This window comes from Gymnoscopelus braueri, assembly GCF_963280865.1.
Source record: "Gymnoscopelus braueri genome assembly, chromosome: 12".
Taxonomy (NCBI): domain Eukaryota; kingdom Metazoa; phylum Chordata; class Actinopteri; order Myctophiformes; family Myctophidae; genus Gymnoscopelus; species Gymnoscopelus braueri.
In genome coordinates, this window is record NC_137614.1 from 1,404,542 (window position 1) to 1,424,608 (window position 20,067).

Genomic DNA, 20,067 nt, shown 5'->3' on the forward strand with positions numbered 1-20,067 from the left:
TTCATTCTGAATAGGACGTTCATGAAAGTCCTTGCGGGCTTGTTTCCAATGAGGGCCTGTGAGCAATTAGGGGTTAAGAGTCTTGCTTAGGGACAAATTTCATTTAATCGACACATATGCTGGCGTGGCCTGGAATCGTACCTGGGGCAACCAGGGCCTCTGGCTCCCTAGGCTGGCTCACTAACCACTCAGCTATGGCCGCCCCATGCGAGTTCATTCTGAATGAATACATTATGTCCATGTAACTGTGGCCACTGAGAATGAGTTTGGGTTATTAGGAAGGGAGTGAAAGTGCACTGATGAAAACAAAACGATTACACTGGATTTGTACAAAACGAGAGCATCATTTGAAATTGAATGTGGCACAATATTATTATTATTTTTTAATCTTTTTTTTTCCAGAATTGTAAGAAGCCAAAGTAAAAAAAGAAACATTGATTAATTGAGGCAGTCCTACTTTGATCACTCCCCCCACAGAGGTCAAATAAAGGCTGATTATGTGACATTATGTTCTCGCATCCCTACTTGTAAACATTAGTTGTAACTTGGGGATTCATTTTGGGTCACAATGTAGTGTTTTAACTACACTTCTTTGCACCCTGTGCTTCCTCTGTTTACATTAAACCATTTCTACAACTCATGACACATCAAAGTCTGTACGGCCCTATAGTAATCACTCTGTGCATGGTGCATGTTTGAAGGAACATGAATAACAGATTGTCTACTGTCAGCACCTTATTCACTTCAGGCCATTATTTGCATCGCAGGAGTCCATCTTTTGACACATTTCCAAGTGTAGTATTAAGTTATGCATGATTCCCTAATATGAATCCTATAATCTTTGCACCCAAGATTCATATGTTGGAGAGTTGGGCTCAGGCCATTTTGCCTTTAGCGTCTGCAAATATTATTGTTATTCTTGACACCCCATGGTCTCCAGTTATTAAAGTCCTTATTCAATTGCTTCATTTCAGACCAGTGTGTGGAGTCCAGACTGCAGGTGAAGCTGAATCCGGACACAACCAGGGACATTTCTATTAAACAGGAGGAACCTGAAGACCACCCACACCTCAGTAAGTTTCATGTTCTCTCTCTTTCTTTCATTTTTTCTGTTCTGTTGTAGAGCTGTTACGATATAAATTTGTATCACAAAATATATCATTATAATATCCCAATGATTAAACAAATTCATAGTGTCTTGTGGTGCACACACACCACCGTAATACATCTTGCACAGTGTTTGTAATAGTCCACATCCGCCTCGTTAAAACCTACAGATGAAATGGTTTTATGCTTCAGCTTGACCCAAAGGCTCTCTTTCCGTCTTCTTGGCTAGAACTAAACATCTCAGTCTAACTGTAACTGAGAATGAGTTTGTTTTATTAGGAAGGGAGTGAAAGTGCACTGATGAAAACGTAAGGATTGCACTGGATTTGTACAAAACACAAGATTAAACAAGAGCATCATTGTGAAATTGATTGTGGCACAATATTATTATTACTTTTTAAATATTTTAGAAGCCAAAGTAAAAAAAAAAAATTAACATTGATTAATTGAGCAGTCCTACTTTGATCACTCCCCTCACAGAGGTCAAATAAAGGCTGCTTATGTGATCAAATATGTTCTCCATAGGTGATTTTTGCCTCTGCCAGCAGGGGGGTTAAATGAAATATATGAACATATGCTTTTATATATGCAACTATATGTTTATCAAATATGTGACATTCGAAAATGGCCTCCTGCATATCATATATATGTCTCTACATATATATATACATATAATATGGCATGTATACAGCATATATTCTGCATATGCTTGCCATATAACGGCAAATAAATATACAATTTAAAAAGTAATAATAAAAATTGGAGGGGGCCCCCTTGCCCCGCCCATAGAATCGCCACCTATGATCTCCCATCCCTACTAGTGAACATTAGTTGTAACTTGGGGATGTATTTTGGATCACAACCCAGTGTTTTACTGTACACTTTTTTGCACCCTGTTCTTCCTCTGTTTTACATTTAAACCATTTCTACAACCCATGACACATCACAGTCTGTACAGCCCTATAGAGTACAGAAGTCCTGACATCACTTGTTCATCCCCTGGGTCGTGGAAGTAATTTCTCTATGACGAATAACATTGGGTCATCTTAGAATCGTCTCATAGAAGAATTGTGGTCCAAAAATAAACAAACTGTCTCTGCGATATTGCCAGGGAGGTGGCTCTGTATTGTTTATGATTGTCAGTCACTCATATTTGATAGTCAGTTTCTGACAAAAAAATTACTAATTTGGCGGAAGTAACATTAGCGTTTTCTCACCGTCAGTTGATGCTTCATATCCATAAGAGTCAAACCGCCGGGATCATTTGTTTATTTTTGGAACACAGTTCTTATTTGACACGATATTAAACAAGTCTACGGGAATTCAGAATGGGGGGGAAAAAACGTGACCCAGGTAGGATGTGTAAATTACGTCAGACTTCGGTGCTCTATAGTAATCACTCTGTCTGTGCAGAGTCATGGTGCATGGTTGCAGGAACATGAATAACAGATTGGCTACTTTCACCTTATTCACTTTAGCTAAGCATGACTTCTTCCTAGCCTTGAAACATGCCCACTTGTTCCTGGTTTGTGATTTCTTTTCACATTTACAACTCTCACATGTACATAAACATTCAGATTTCAAATATAAAGTGCTTACCCCCAAGCCACGGATGTAACAAGTTGAGGCGCAAAAGGTCTAAGTACCTGTATCTTCCGTATTGTTCAATAAAAAGCTTTTTAATCTGATCGGCGTCCATTTTCTATTTTTTGGGGGGTGTTTTTGTAATGTATCAAAGTGCAATACACCTCCCAACCAAGAGGATTGCATAGTTGAAATCATCTGAGAAAATTCGGAGAAAATGGCCGGCGATCGGATTAAAAAGCTTTTTATTGAACAATACGGAAGATACAGGTACTTAGACCTTTTGCGCCTCAACTTGTTACATCCGTGGCTCGGGGGTAAGCACTTTATATTTGAAATCTGAACGTTTATGTAGATGTGAGAGTTGTAAATGTAAAATAAATCGCAAACCAGGAACAAGTGGGTCCATGACGCTTGTGACAGACAAGCGTCATGTGAACCATGGCTAGACTTCTCCCCTAATATATGAATCCTATGATCTTTGCACCCAAGATTCATGTGTTGGTGAGTTGAGCTTAGGCCATTTTGCCTTTAGCGTCTGCAAATATTACACTTGACTAGGCCTGTCCCCGACTAAGGATTTGTTTAGTCGACTCTAATTGGCGACTAATTGCCAATAGTCGACTGGCAGTCGACTAATAAAAAATAAAAAATAATTTATTTATTTATTTTTTTTGGGGGGGGGCAAAATACATTTTATTTCAAAGGGCCAAGTCTACACAGTTTGTTTTGTCTCCAGCAGAGTTTCTAGTGTCTCTATCTCTCTCTGGAAGAGGTTGCACATGAACTCTGCAGCCGCACTGAGGCGCTCCAACACAAACAATACCAATACAAAGACGAGGAATAAGAAGAATGTAGTGGAAGTTACGTGTGGTTGCAGGCGTAGACTTGGCCAAAAAACAATTTAAAACATTTTTGGCCCTTAAAAAAAATATATATATGTTTTCGACTAGAGTCGACTAAGAGACACTTAGTCGACTCGGACCCCCCGCGACTAACCAGTCGACTAGTCGACTTAGTCGAGGTCAGGCCTACACTTGACACAATGACACCACTAGGTCTCCAGTTATTAAAGTCCTCATTCAATTCCGTAATTTCAGACCAGTGTGTGGAGTCCAGACTGCAGGTGAAGAAATGAACTCTCCAGACCCAGTCAGGGACATTTCTATTAAACAGGAGGAACCTGAAGACCATCCACACCTCAGTAAGTTCCATGTGCTCTTTCTTTCTGTCATTCTGTTTTCTTTTCTTTCTGTTGTAGAACTGCCACAATATATCATTTTCACTAATACATTAACCATTGCATAAATATCTTGACAGTGATAATAATAATGCTGACATGTAGCTATCATTAAATTATCTCTCAAATTCATTGTTATTCATTTGTCTCATTACCGTAACCAAAAGCACACCTCTTTTGCGCAAATGCAATACTAGAGAAAACTGTGCCATATAACTTTATTATAGTACATTCTATCAAAAGTAGAAAAATACTTCATTGATCAGCGTACATAAATTTGGCGCTGATCGTTAAAATGGTTTGCGAAATCTTTCCTGGACGCACAGACAGATTTACAGACTCACAGACCTATTTCTAGACGTGCAGAGAAAATCATTTTACATAGATTTTAAGCTATGACCCAACATCACCCGACATTTCAAGCTTTCACGTGTGGAGATGTTTCTGTTTCATGATGTCATGCACTTAACCACATGAGATGGGATTGGTCTACTTTTGAGGGAAATATATACATACATACACAGTACATACATACATACATACAGAAAAATCATGTTCTATATGGCTTGGCCTATGGCCAAATTTACTCTGCCGGGAACCACCAATATGGCAAAGACAACACACAAGCCCTTGCAGACGCACAGCCAGAAACTGAGCCCTTTTGGGTGTTTTTGTATACCTGAGTGTACAAATGGAACTTAATTGTCCCTTACATGTCTATTTGGTTCCATTTGTACTCTCCAGAGTTAAATGAATACCATTAAATTAACGCTGGAGGGGTCCCTGTGTACATTTTATATCTGTTCTATGTGTCATGCAAACACGGCCCCCAAACAATTGTGTCCCTGGGCAGTAGGCTACAGCTGCTGTTTTGGAAGGATGAAAACTTTTCACATTTTCGATATGTTAGTTGTGAAATAGAACTTGTTTCACACCTACAGTACAAATGCTAGATTAAAACTATATTAGAATTTAGTGGTGCACGATAAATATCGGCCCGATAATTATCGGTCCGATATCAGGAATTATGACGTCATCCCGATAAAACCGATAACACTAATTATCTCTGATAATAGCTCCGATAATATATAATATTTGTCAGCTGTGATCTGCATGGACTCTCTCGGTTAGACACCGTTGTGTGGAGAAGTATAACTCTCAGTTAGACACCATTGTACTGGAGAAGTATAACTCGGTTAGACACCGTTGTGTGGAGACTCTCTCACACGTTGTAGCAGCAGCAGTAATCTCTCAAGAACAGATTCTGCTCTGCGTTAGAATCTGTCGGGGAGGTTCGTCATAACGTGTGCGCATTGGCTACAAGTGGGCGTGCCTTCAGATCAGGAAGCAGGCCGCGCTTTACCCAATCAAATGTAGTGGGCGGGATTCACATGTCCGTCGATCTTTCCCCCTCGAAACAAACCCAAACTAATTTAACAATAGCGTCCGCGGAGCAGACAAAACCACGGAAAGATATTCACATTTTAACTTACTCTTTCATCATAGAAACAAGTGGGCTTATAACCAAAACGATCCATGTTCTCTGGGAGAAGTGGTGTTAGTGTTCTGTGTAGAAATATTGTTAGTGGGAATGAAAACATAGTGGCACCCACCGGAAGTGAAAGCTGAAGGCAGACCTAAACATAGATATAGAAACCTAGATACCTCATTGGCCTCTGCAGTTCATTGTAACAACTGGTCTCTCAATACAAGGCTCTTCCGGGGGGCTGTTTGACTACTGACCAATCACATCACGTTAACTACTGGCCAATCACAGCGCGTCCAACTGACTAGTTGCTGCGCGGCTGCCTCTTAAGAAAAGACCCACCCCACCTGCCTCTGATTGGCCTACCGAACGCCCCCTTCTGTGACGCACACGGAAGTTTCCAGCTTCCCCCCGGAAGCATAGAGGAAGCGGAAGTGCGTCCGAGATGCCGACGCTTCAGAGCCAGAGGAGGCGTCTACCTTTATATGTCTATGGACCTAAACCCCGGTTTCCTTGCGCACTGGTGTTACGTTTTCTTCCGCCCAGAGCCAACATGAGATAGCACAAACAGCAGAGGGCGCTGTTTTTCATTCTCATTTGGCTTTGGGTTCCCAGATTGCAGCAGCAGCAGCAGCAGCACAGCCCCTCCCCTCCCCTCCCCTCCCCACACACACAGCGACGCTACACACACAGAGAGAGCGAGAGAGAGAGAGAGGAGAGCTGGTTGAGACCTGATCTCAAACGTGTTACGTCTTGGATAGACCACTGTCTGTAATAATAACTGATCATCATACATACAGGTCTACTACTAACCTTTGTTGCTGTTGTCATCTTAAATTGACCAGCTAAAGTAACATTTTGGACCCCCAGTTTGACATGCATTAGGGCTACAGACCCCCATTTAATGGCATTTCTATCACTTGGACCCCAATTTCTATTGTAAAATCTATGTTAATTTAACTCTGAGAGTGTACAAATGGAACCAAATCCATTTGGTTCCATTTGTACACTCTCAGAGTTACAGACCCATAAGGGTCCATTTGGTGCCTAATCTATCATTTAGCTGGGGACCCCCTGGAACTCCCTCAAGGACCCCTGGGGGTCCCCAGACCCCACTTTGAGAACCAAAGCCCTAGAGATATCAAGTAATTCCCTCTCCCTCATGCTAAACTTAAAGTGACTTCTAAGGTTACTTCTCCTCAAAAAGACAACTTTATTTTCCTTTCTCAATGACATTGCATTTTGGCTATGTGCAATAACTGCAAGCCAATGTTCATAGGCATTGTCTGTATTTGTCTTCATTATTTCTTGAATTCCTATTTCTTTAGTTGCCAGTTCAAAGCTATGTTAAATCCACCTTTGCCCACTACTAGTATTTCTTACCATAAGGTGTGCTAATACTACAGATTCATATACATTTGAAAACATTTTTGTCTCCGCCAGGCCGAAAGGCATGGCGAGAGAGTATGTTTTACCCCCCGTCCGTCCGTCCGTCCGTGTGTCCGTGTGTCCGTCCTTGTCTGCGACCAGCTAATCTCCGCCACCGTTGGCCCGGTCGCTGTGAAACTGCACACACACACTCCCTGGATGTCCCAGCAGAACCTCTGTTTTCAGATCAGGCTGTCATAGCGCCACCATGAGGCCGACTTTTGCAAAACACATTTTTGGATATGACTCCTACAGATTTTCTCCAAAAAACACGCAAATCAGTACACAGTATCTCTATAGTCATGTGATCATCACGGATCTGTCCGATTTACCAGATTCCATCCTGATTGGCTAAGATTGGCTCCCAAAGTTTGCAGGATTGGATCATTTTGAACACAATGCCTCAAATCATGAACGAAGCATGCGATTTCCGTGACATTTTCCACGTAGATTCACACTTGGCCCGGGAAGAAATGCCACTTGAAAACTTTCCTAACAGCCTCATGGTGGCGCTATAATAGGCCGATTCACGTTTTTCCCTATAACTGCACCGATCTGCGTGAAACTTTGCACGCACACTCCCCAGAGGCCAAGGAAAAACATCTGCCCTGCATTTTTCACATCTGCTTTTTATAGCGCCACCATGAGGCCGACTTTTGCAAAACACATTATTGGATATTACTCCTACAGATTTTCTCCAAAAAACACGCAAATCGGTAGACAGTATCTCTATAGTCATGTGATCATCACGGATCTGTCCGATTTACCATATTCCATCCTGATTGGTTAAGATTGGCTTCCAAAGTTTGCAGGATTGGTTCATTTTGAACAAAATGCCTCAAATCATGAACGCAGCATCCGATTTCCGTGAAATTTTCCACAGAGATTCCCACTTGGCCCAGGAAGAAATGCCACCCTTTTCACATTGGCCTGTTATAGCGCCACCAGGAGGCCACAATAATCTACCTGACCTGGCGGAGACCTGTGCTCCGAGGAGCACTTTTTCTAGTTTTTAGATTTTTTAATATATGTATATATATGTGTATTATCGGTTATCGGTATCGGTATCGGTCTTGAGAAGCAGGAAGTTATCGATATTGGTTTCAAAAAACCAATATCGTGCATCCCTATTAGAATTGGGTATTATTTCCATACATAGTATGTGTTGTGATTGACAGCTTAAGGAGGCAATTAATTGAACACGCAAATGAACACTTTGGTCCGATCAAAACACCCAGCGACCAAAATGACGCGATTCAAGTGACTTAAAGATGTTTTATCTTTCAGTGGGAATGCACCTTAAAGGAGGAGTTCACCCAAAAAATTATTTATTTTCTATCAATTGCACACCCCATGAAGCCTTGAATACATGGATTTTGTTGCATTCCTAAGCCAATAATTTGATGCCCGGGTGCATTTCCGGTAGGAGACACAAATAATCGACTTTGTGTCTCCTACCGGATACATTAGCCGGTAGGAGACAGGAATCAAATTACTAGCTTAGGAATGCCACAAAAACACAAATAAATCCATGGATTCAAGGCTTCATGGGGTGTGCAATTGATAGAAAATACCGTAAATTTCGGACTATAAGCCGCGACTTTTTTCGACCCTGCGGCTTATATAACGGTGCGGCTTATCTATGGATTTTTACAGCTAACGGCCACTAGGGGACCTCCTAAATCTATGGATTTTACAGGTTACAGTCCACCACTATATAAATAAAGTTTATTATTATTATTATTATCTAATGTTGACCCCCCTCAACCCCCCCGGGGCTCCGCTCCGATCCCCCCCGCGCACCTCTCGGTCCGCACACCGCTCAGAAAAAAGAAAAGAAAAGTATTTTGTTGCGTGTCTAAATCACTTTCTCTTTTATCCCAAATGCGTCCCAATCAGTACCCACCATAGAGGCAAGGCAGGCGGCCGCCTGCCCAACTAAAATCTAGCATCCCCTAGAAAATTAAGTAAAAGACTGAAAAACAGGCAGTGAAAAAAATCTTAAATGCTTAAATGTGGAATAAATAATGGACCTTGATATGAAAAAGGTTGAAAACCAATGGCCTAGAGGAGAGGGGATGAGAGGGGAGAATGAGTGAGGAAGAGACGGACAAAAACGACAGAAGAAAGTGGTTGTCTCTAGTAGTCTACACCCTCCGTAATACCAGTTAGGGTTGGCAGTGACAGGGACTTTACAGTACATAATATTGTCTCTGTCGGGTGGAAACCTCATAGAGCTTGTCGATCTACTTTTGTTGCTTTTGTGTGACGCTGTAGGATGATGAAGATTAGAAGGGCATTCATTTACACCACTGCGAGAGAGAGGCTCGCCGCTCGCCTCGCAAAAGCCAGTGTTGTTAATTCAGCCAAAATCATTTGCGTTTCAAATCGTATTGTTTGATCGGCTGGTGATATAACGTAACAGTCACAAGGTATTTATAAACATACTTGTGTGGATGACGGTGACGGAGAATTTTAATGAAGTCTGGATCTGGACGCGCTGCGCACTTCTGTGTTGCTTGCACAGACAATGTGTCAGCCCGTACAACATGTGGCGCGTGGCCACGACCGCGGTCCACGCTCTGCTCTTACTTTTTATTACTGATTTTATGTTAAAACTAAATGTTAAAAAAGGATTGATCAAGTGATATTACTCAAACAGAGAACATAACCTCTCCAGAATCATAGTCAGCAAAGTTTCACAGCGTGCTGGTTAGAAGTGGTCGGTGGACCTGACCACAACAAACAGATCCCCCGCATAGTTACCGTCCAGTCCTGTATTAAGTTAAACATTATTATAAAACAGAATGAGAGTGAGCGAGCGTGCTCAAAGGGGGGCTGTTTATTTGAGACTATTGCACAGACAGAGATAGAGAGAGAGACACACACAGAGAGCGAGCGATCTGTGTGTGTGTGTGTGTGTGTGTGTGTGTGTGTGTGTGTGTGTGACGTGTGTGTCGTTGACGTTGTGTGTGAGTGTTGCCAGATTTTGCGAGAGAAATAAGCAAGCAGGTTTGTGAAAACAAGCCCAACTAAAGTGACTATGAGCACTTTTAACGGTATATACAAATACATTGGATTTATGAAAAATAGCCAATCTGCAAGCTCAAGTTGTAGATAGGCTATTTTCAAAGAAGAACATATTGGAGAAAAAAAGATGGAAATTGTGGAATATTTTTCAAATCCACACAGATCTTGTATGGGGGTCTGTGGCACAACATATTTTCAGAAGGGGGGAGGTCTGCAGACAAATATTAATTTGGGGGTCCTTGCCATGAAAATGTTTGAAAACAACTGGTTCAAACAACATTAGGACACAAGGCCAAATAAGCCATGTGTTATTGTTCTGCTCCTAGACATCCTGCACATGGTTGTGTGTAAAGAGGAGTTTTCTCCTGAACAGGAGAGGAGCCCCAGTCTGCTCCAGGAGGAACCAGAGCCTCCACAGATGAAAGAGGAACAGGAGGAAATACTTCAAAGACCAGAGGAGCCTGTTGGGTCAATGTTGACATTACTAGCAGTGAAAAGTGAAGTTGATGATGTGGACATCTCTTCACACTGCTCTGAATTTGAAGTTGAACTTGAATCTGACACTGAAGTCACTGAAGACAGTGATGATTGGGAGACCAGTGGAGGTCAGTCAGTGTTAAATACAGGGACAGGAACTTCAGGACATACTGGAGTTGGTATGATTGATGACTAAATTGGGGAATAAAAAATTAAGATGAAAAAACTTTTAAATCAGAAATATTAACAAGGAAGCCGTAATGCTCCTAAACAATTGACTTGTTTGATGATGAAAGCTTTCAAGTTGTATTTGTACTCACCATTTCTAACCTCTAATTTCTAAACATTCCTCTATGGGACGGGATTAAGAGCGTCTGCTAAATGCCTAAATTGTGTCCGGTAAATTGTAAATAGTCTTTTGGAGACATTTCCCAGCTCTTTTTTTTTTCTTCTTAGAAAGAGAACTTGAGATGACACTCAAGATGGTGAGTGTCATCCCAAGATGGTGCAACCTGTCCATTGAACTGCATTGAATGGTTCCTCAAGCTATATACATAAATGTTAACCATATCAATTGTATAAGGTAGAACTGTTTTTCTAGACACTTAGTTTTTATAATATGATATAATGTAATTTTGCTGTATTCTATTACATGCCCAATTAATGGGGTATTGTTTGAATTATTTTACCTATTAAATATCAGTTAATTGAGGGAAAACTACTTTGCATGCATTGTTTATACATTTTGCCAGTAATTATTACACTTAATGGAATGGCTATTACTAAGTCGTATTACATTATTAGGTTGTGATAGAAAATTAAAGCCTATGTGAAGCACAATAGAGCAAGCGTGCGTGCACACACACACACACACACACACACACACACACACACACACACACACACACAGTTTCATTATGCTGTATGTGTAATACATTATTATCTGGAAGGTGAAACATAGGCTATGATCTCTTTTTTGTTATTACTAACTTTTGGATGTGTGGAAGAATAAGTAGTCTGGAGGCAGGAATCAAAAGACTCAACTTTAGTGTCACATTAAATGATTACAGATGTAAAAGAGGTGTTATTTTTGTGTAGAAGCTCTCAACATCTGCAGTTACAAGAAGAGTTAAATATAGAAGGGATATAGATGAAAGGAACACAGAACAAGTCAAAACTAAACAGGTACGGTATATCCATCTTCAGTAGTATATATGTCACAGGTAGATTGGCATTCCAGGTAGATTGGAAGTGGAGCGCTTATTTTTAGGCTCGGGCGGGGCTGCGATGCGAGAACGACGAGAACGACAACATGAATATACATAAATACCGGCCTCAGTGGCGCACTTCGATAATCATTGAACTCCCCATCCACTATCACTGGGAGTCTGGGTTTGACTCCCGCTTGGGACATTACTTTTTCAAACAACCGCGGACTATTTTTTTTCGCCGATAAAGTATAGTTTTGGACCATGACGGAGGCGCGCCAACTCAGGAGACCTTGAGGCCAAGGAGTCGCGCCCGAGCGCCTCCAGGCGCGAGTGCCCGCGACGACCGGCCGATGGTCTCCTAGTCGACTAAGCGCCGTCCGAGTTATGTACCGATAGGCACAGAATCGTAAATGATGTTGTGGGGACTGCGTTTGCCCCGCTATGGTTTGCCCCAACTGCCACTCACTGCACTAACATAGCCCGCCAGCCCCGCCTCCTCAGGCTCGCCCATGGAATAAGGCTGTTCGCGGGTGTGTGTGTGTGCACGCGCGTGCATGTGCGCGTATGCGTGTGTGCGTGCTCGTTTGTGCGCGTGTGCATGCGTGCGTGTGTGGTGTGGGACTCATGTCTGGCTTGCATTGCCCTCTGGCGTTGGTTCTACAGAATTGTCTGGGGGGCGGACGGGCGGTGAAAACAAGCGCTTCTTTTCCAATCTACCTGGAATGCCAATTTACCTGTAACATATACATTGTACATTTGCTATCATACATACACAGAGCCATGTCTGCAGACAGAACCGTATAAATAGGGTCTGTTTTTATAACCTTTTGTGGCCCTAAATTTTGGCTCACAATATTATGAAATCTAATGATTAGTTACACCATGTTAGGTCAGCCTGACCCAGTGACATTAATACATTTATACAATCAATCTATCGTACAGAACTGTTTCCCAGAACAGATGGTACAATATACACCAAAACTCAGAACTGTATGTCAACAGTTCTGTTTAAAAACAATGTTTCATGCTTTATAATGTAAACCAGTATTTGTGGGGTTATGCGGGAACTCAAGAGTAGTGTGTTGCAACACGGATGAGAGAGAGGGACGGACACGTCTCCAACTGCCCCTCTAACTCTATGGTCCCTCCCCATAGGACGGATTGCACCGCCCCCAGCTATTCATTTCAACGCAATTGCTCAGTGGTGTTTTGAAGCACCCGGAAGTAAGAAATATTGGTTCCATATTGGTTCCATATTGGTTACATGGGTCCATGGGTCCATGTCATAGAGGTATAGGTCCATGTCAACAACGCGAACAGTCTTTTACCCCCGGTCTCAGTAGCCTCGCCCTGTAGCGGTGCTTCTTTCGCTCTACATTAGAAGAGTTGGGAACGTTGGGGGTTGTCACATTCTCATACAGCCCAAATACCCATACTCACCACCGGCCTCAGTGGCGCACCTCGCTAGTCATTAGACTCTCAATACACTAGCATTGGGCGTCTGGGTTTGACTCCCGCATGGGACAATATTTTTTCAAACACAGCAGACTACTTTTTTTCGCCGATAAAGTATAGTTTTGGACCATGACGGAGGCGCGCCGACTCAGCAGACCTTGAGGCCGAGGAGTCCCGCCCGAGCGCCTCCAGGCGCGAGTGCCCGCGACGACCGGCCGATGGTCTGCTAGTCGACTAAGCGCCGTCCGAGTTATGTACCGATAGGCACAGAATCGTAAATGATGTTGTGGGGACTGCGTTTTCCCCAACTCGTTTCACTCAACTCGCCTGTCTCTCCCCGCACCCGCCCCGCCCCCCGCTACTGAGACCGGGGGTAAAATGGCAGGTCGCGTCAACAACAGTCAGTCAACACACCATATTGTTTTCACTACTGCATTGTGGGTATGTTCTTCTTCTGACTACCACTTTGTCTAGACGTAAGTTGGCGTATTGCTGCCCCTGGTCTCGGGTACTGTCCATTTATATACAGTAACAGTACTGTGTGACCTTCCAGACCTGTAGACAAGAGAACATCCATCTAGGAGTAAAGCAGTTCATCCAACTAAATCAAATTAAATGATTATAAAAAAATAATTGTTAATCATTAATTTAATAAATTAACCAATTAATAATCAATCCCTATTTTGGACATGTCATTCATTATAGGCAAAATCTTCCCACTAATGTAAAATCCAAAAATATTGAAAATAGAAGATCTACAAGCTCACAACACGTCACATGATTTGAGCTTGTAGATCAGCTATTTTCACACGTCTTACACAACACTGTTGTGCAACATAATATAACATAGGGCTGATGTCCTTAATCAATTTGTTGGGAAAAAAAACATTAAGAAACAAACTATTACAATTATTTGATTAATCAGAAAATTGATCTATAGATGAATTGCTTAGAAAGTCATGGATAGTTGCAGCCCTACATCCATCACAGCTTTCAGCAGTGCACATTGATGCTGCACAGGTCTGATCACGTCTCATCTCATCAATGCAGGATACAATATAAACTAACATATACCATGTTACAGGATGCAACACTACCTTGTATTAAACATGTTATTACCCATATCATTTTCAAACTATGTAACTATATCAATATGTATATAAAACATCAGACTGTATGGTATATTCAGACTGTGACACAGTAAGATTATCACAAGTTATTTCAAAGTTATTGAACCAGCATGTCCTGGGAAACAGGAAACAGTTCAGTAAGATAGATTGATTGTAATGGATGAATTGCAATGGGTCAGGCTGACCTAAAATAGTGTAACTAATCATGACATTTCATATTACTGTGTGCCAAGATCTAAGGCCACAATCCTTTGTCATCAGTCCTGTGTGCAGATATGGCTCTGTTGGTATATTAAAGGTAGGGTAAGTGATATTTTTGGGTTAAAACAAAAAGTATTTTGTTAAAAGGTTAAAGTACTATATTCTGATAGTAATCATTGCTATAGAGTGTTTGTTCAGTAACAGGAGTCTCCCCGTCTCTCCAGCTCTTTAATAAACAGAAAATACATTTTCCGGTAGGTGTCAAAATCTCAGCCAATCAGGAGAAAGTACCAATTTTTAAGCTTCATTTTTATAGTGATCCAGTTCCAATTTTGCCTGCTCATTTCTTAGTGTCATCACTTCCAATTTCACTTGTTTAATCTATATCCTGACTGAGTTCTCTATCCTGATTGGATAAAATTGGAAATGAAACTGAAACTGAAACGAAAATGCATTTTCTGTTTTATAAAGAGCTGGAGAGACAAGGAGACTCCTTTTACTGAACAAACACTCTATAGCAATGAGTACTATCAGAATATAGAGCTATTTAACACTTATTTTAACCAACGAAAATCACTTACCCTACCTTTAACACGTGTTATATAGGTTAGCAAAACATCTACTGAGGCACAAACTTGGACACATCATCAGTGTTGTTTCCTGAGTCACTGGGTGTTTCGGGTCTTGCAACAGACACCCTCCTTCAGGCAACGCGACCGAGGCTGATCAGACACCGGCCTTGTCCAAGTGGCATGTTACTGCCCCCACTGTCTCTTGGGGGCTTAGGGTAGCAGGTGAGCTGTTGGCAGCAGGTGTTGGCGACACTAGGAGGCTCTGGGCACTGTGGGTTGCCTCCGGGCCTGGCTCCTCCTGCGTCTGACCAGAAGTGACTTCCGTGCATTGTGTCGTCATTGCCGCTTTCCAACATCTCATTCTGCCTTGATGGATTTCTAAACCCTCTTGAATGTTACAGGTTTTACCTCAGTATGTAGCTTGCTTTGGGCTCTTCCCCTCAGAAGAAGTGGTTTGGGCTGCCAACCCTCTCCATCCCGGGTTGCCGTCTCTCCGGGCGTCCACTGTCTCTCCAGATGTCACCACACTCTTTGTGGTCGTCACCCACTGGTCACTGGTACTCCCAGAGTATTTCAGTTAACAAAACATCTACTGATGCACAAACTTGGACACATCATCAGTGTTGTTTCCTGGAGTCACTGGTCAACAGTATACTTCTAGAGATGCATACAGTTAATCCTAACTGTTTAGTCTTTTTTCTTTTTTTTTTACTTAGGTGTCCTTTCTTCTATATTCTTTCTCTATTTTAAATCTTCCTGTAACTAGATGTTGAGAGCTTGTACAAAAATATTGTCACCCACTCTTTTACATCTGTAATTATGTGATGTGACACTAAAGTTGATTCTGAATTGTGTCTGCAGACTAAATTCTTCCACACATCCCAAATAGTAATGTTAAGAGATCATAGCTTATATTTCACTTTCCTGATAATAATCCATTAGGCAATAGCATAGTAATAAAACATCTTGCACATAATGTGTGCTACAGGGCTTTGCACAGGCTTTAATTTGCTATCACATCACTCTTAAGCATGTAATATGACTTAATAGTGATCATAGTCATTACATTAGGTGTAATTATTAGTCATAAATCATAAAAAATGCATCCCTCAGTTAACCAGCATATCATTAAAATGATTTAAATGGTTTGTTTGTTTGTTTGATTGATTGACATACTTGACAGACCTTAATGTCCACTCCATAGTATATCATGTACAGTATACATCTGCTGCTATGCTCACGCACCTTTATATCTTACCCCAGGTACTATGTGTAAATATGTAGATCATTTGTTTGCGTCTTTGATTGATCTCTCTCCTCTCTTGAGGGGGGCTCCTTCTTCCCTTTAATGCTGTCTATGGAAATAAAAATGACAGAGCTTGCACAAAAACTAATTTCACCCACTTTTTTATTTCTGTAGTGTAAACCTGTTATGTGACAATAAAGCTGATTCTGCTTCAGATTCACATCACAATTTAATAATGTAATACAACATAATAATGATCATAGCTATTTCATTAATTGTAACAATGACTGTCATAATTCATTCATAAAAGTATTTTTGCCTCAGTTAACTGATATTAAATAAGAACGGTAATTGAAATGGTGCCCCATTCATTGGGCATGTAATAGCACACAGCACAATGACATCAAATCATGATATAAAAACTCATATTCTGGAAAAACAGTCCTAACTTATACGATCAATATGGTTTACATGGTCATTTATAACATAAATAAATAACACCACAATAATTTGGAATACCTTTAAGTAAAAAAAGAAAGAAAAAAGTTACCGTAAACATTAAACTGATTGTAGTAATGTTTTAAAATAAGAAAAACTAAAGAGATGGAGAATGACTCCACAAGATGAGTCTTACTGGAAACTTCTATTGACAGGAGCATTATAATTTTTTTAACTTGTCAATCCAACTCCCTGACAACATACAGCAGTTTAATGTGATCCTCCCAGTGAGCTGAATGCTGATATCTTTTCAGAGCACTTAACTGACTGAAACTCTTCACACACTGTTAACACTGTGACAAGAGTTTTCTCCAGTGTGGACACGCTGGTGTGTCTTCAGTTGGCGTGACTCACGGAAACTCTTGTCACAATGTTGACAGTGGAAAGGTTTTTCTCCAGTGTGGAGACGCTGGTGTGTCTTCAGGTTACCTGACTGAAAGAAACTTTTGTCACAATGTTTACAATGGAAAGACCTTTCTCCAGTGTGGACACGCTGATGTTGCTTCAGGTTATCTGACTTATTGAAACTTTTGTCACAATGTTTACAATGGAAAGGCTTTTCTCCAGTGTGGATACGCTGGTGTCTCTTCAGGTTACTTGACGCAGTGAAACACTGGTTACAATATTTACAGTGGTAAGGTTTTATCCCAGCATGGACACGCTGGTGTCTCTTCAGGATAAATGACTCTCGGAAACTCTTGCCACAATGTTGACAGTTGAAAGGTTTTTCTCCAGTGTGGACACGCTGGTGTGTCTTCAGCTCATATGACCGACTGAAACTCTGGCGACAATGTTTACAATGGAAAGGTTTTTCTCCAGTGTGGACACGCTGGTGTACCTTCAGGGAACCTGGCGCAGTGAAACACTGGTTACAATTTTTACAGTGGTAAGGTTTTTCTCTTTGTTTAGGGCTGGTTGTAAAGCTGTTGATTTGCTGACAGGCTGATGAGGTGATCTGTCCATTACTCAGCATTTGGCGGTAGAGGTCGTTGTGTTTACGCCTGATGTGTTTATGGAGGAAGAGCTGAGATGTGAAGGAGTATGAACACTCAGAACAGGAAAAGAACTGAGTCTGGGAAGACTGGGGCCTCACTCCTGTGAGAGAGGGGGGGGGGCGGAGGGGCGAGAGAGAGAGGAAGATAGAAGGGGAGAGGCTGGTTAAAAATGGTGAGTACAAATACAACTTGAAAGCCGTTGTTTAGGAACATTACGGCTTCCCTGTTAATATTTCTGATTTAATTGTATTTTTCATCGACCCCTTTTATTCCAACTCCCAGTGTTCCCCACCCATGTAAGTCCTGTCCCTGTGTTTAACACTGACTGACCTCCACTGGTCTCCTCCCAATCATCATTTTCTCCAGTGTGGATACGCTGGTGTTTCTTCAGGTCAGATGACTGAAAGAAACTCTTGTCACAATGTTTGCAGTGGAAAGTGTTTTCCCCAGTGTGGACATTCTGGTGTGTCTTCAAAGTACGTGAATCTTTGAAACTCTTACCACAATGTTCACATAGGAAAGGTTTTTCTCCAGTGTGGACACGCTGGTGTCGCTTCAGGTCAGATGGCCTATTGAAACTCTTATCACAATGTTTACAATGGAAAGGTTTAGTGTGGATACGCTGGTGCCTCTCGAGACGATATGAAAAGCTGAAACTCTTGTTACACAGTTTACACTGGAAAGCCTTTTCTCCAGTGTGTATACGCTGGTGGGTTTTCAGGTGACTTGACAACTTGACACTGAAGTCACTGTCTTCAGTGACTTCAGTGTCAGATTCAAGCTCAACTTCAATTTCAGAACAGTGTGAAGAGATGTCTTCATCATCATCCTCTTTTTTCACTGCTAGTAATGTCAACATTGACCCATCAGGCTCCTCTGGTCTTTGAAGTAACTCCTCCTGTTCCTCTTTAATGTGTGGAGGCTCTGGTTCCTCCTGGAGCAGACTGGGGCTGCTCTCCTCTTTACACACAGCCATGTGCAGGATGTCTAGTTGGAGCAGAAAAATAACATGATAGTGAACACTGGATTTCTGCAGTGTGAGGTATCACCTACTTCAGGTGCATTGCCACTGACAGATAAAGAATCTTTCTAGTCACTTGAATCGCGTCATTTTGTTCGCTGGGTGTTGGGATGGAGTAAAAGTGTTCATTTGCATGTTCAACTAATCGCCTCTTCAAGCTGTCAATCACTAAACATATGGAAAGAGTAGACAATTCTAACAAAAGTTTTAATCTAGCAGTTGTATGTGTGAAAATAAGAACGATTCAGCAACTACAAGTTCTATTTCGTGAATAAAATATTGATAATTTACAATCAAGCTGTGAAAAACACACACAAAGCGTGTGTTTTGCCTCCTTCCCAGCTGGCAGCTGTAGCCTACTGCCCAGAGACCAAATTTGTTCACATAGTACAGTGTTAAAGGGACTACACCATGAATTTTAACGTTTTCTAGTTTTTTTGTGTGTTTTTGGTCTCCCTTACCTCTCTTCTATCCCCCAAAATACCCCAGTTTGAACACTCAGGCTTTCACAGCAAATCTGGGGTTTTCTGTAAATTGGTCTCAAAACAGGCCAAACTGATTTGGTCCCTGACGTGACGTCACGTCACGTCAGGGTACAATCCCTCCCGTTTTTCAGTTCCAACGAAAAAAAAAATATTGTTTTTATTTTATTTTATTTATTTATTTTTTATTTATTTTATTTTACTTTTTCCACACAGAACCAAGAGATAACATGCATACAAACTGGCTCAATAAGGCCCCGTGCCAAACAGGACAATGTGGTATTGCAGGTGAAAGTGCTTTATAAGCCAGAGAGAAGTTAGTTGGAATGAGTATATCTGAGGCTTGATTTAGGCTCAAACCTTTAGAAAAACATTTGAGGGACATAAACAATATGATATTAAATATTATTATTATTTTTTAAATTCATGGTGTAGTCCCTTTAATTTAACTCTGGAGTGTACAAATGGAACCAAGTGGACAAAAGGGACCGTTTGGTTACATCTTCTCAGGTACACAAAAACACCCACAATGGCTCAGTTTCTGGCTGTGCGTCTACAAGGGCTTGTGTGTTGTCTTTGCTGTGTTATTTAGTCCCCCCAGGAATCCGTAGAAAAAGTCTTGATTCCACGGAGAGCAAGTCTTGATTCCGCGGAGAGCAATTCTGGATTTTTTACATTACAGATATGTTTTTTACATCAACAAGTTCGCACAGGTCTGCTCTCCAATTTAATCTAAAGATCTAAGCTGTGTGATGTATACATTTTAAGTTAAGGCCATTAATATGAACCCATGTCTCTCTTCACTCTAGCACTCTAGCAATCAGTACACCTGGTGTTAGCTAGCTTGTCAGTCATTGGCTGCTCAGTGGTGCTGTAAAGTAACTAAGTATATTTACTCAAGTAC

The 20,067-nt window shown here is 41.3% G+C and overlaps 2 protein-coding genes across 4 annotated transcripts in view; one reads left to right on the top strand and one right to left on the bottom strand.

Annotated features, from left to right (window-relative positions):
* Window positions 1-20,067, top strand: part of LOC308096879 (SOSS complex subunit B2-like) — a 378,668-nt gene that overhangs the window by 51,814 nt on the left and 306,787 nt on the right. The window lies entirely within an intron of this gene.
* LOC308096873 (uncharacterized protein) overlaps window positions 16,480-20,067 on the bottom strand; it is a 117,017-nt gene continuing 113,429 nt past the window's right edge. For 2 of the 3 annotated variants that reach the window (XM_080444367.1, XM_080444366.1), the window contains 2 exons: window positions 17,991-18,647; window positions 16,480-17,760 (listed from right to left, as the gene is read on the bottom strand). In XM_080444367.1, the coding sequence (XP_080300493.1) occupies window positions 16,943-17,760; window positions 17,991-18,647 (1,475 nt within the window). In that variant the 3' untranslated portion in view covers window positions 16,480-16,942. The remainder of the gene's footprint in view (window positions 17,761-17,990; window positions 18,648-20,067) is intronic. The other variant, XM_080444368.1, reaches the window with a different exon arrangement.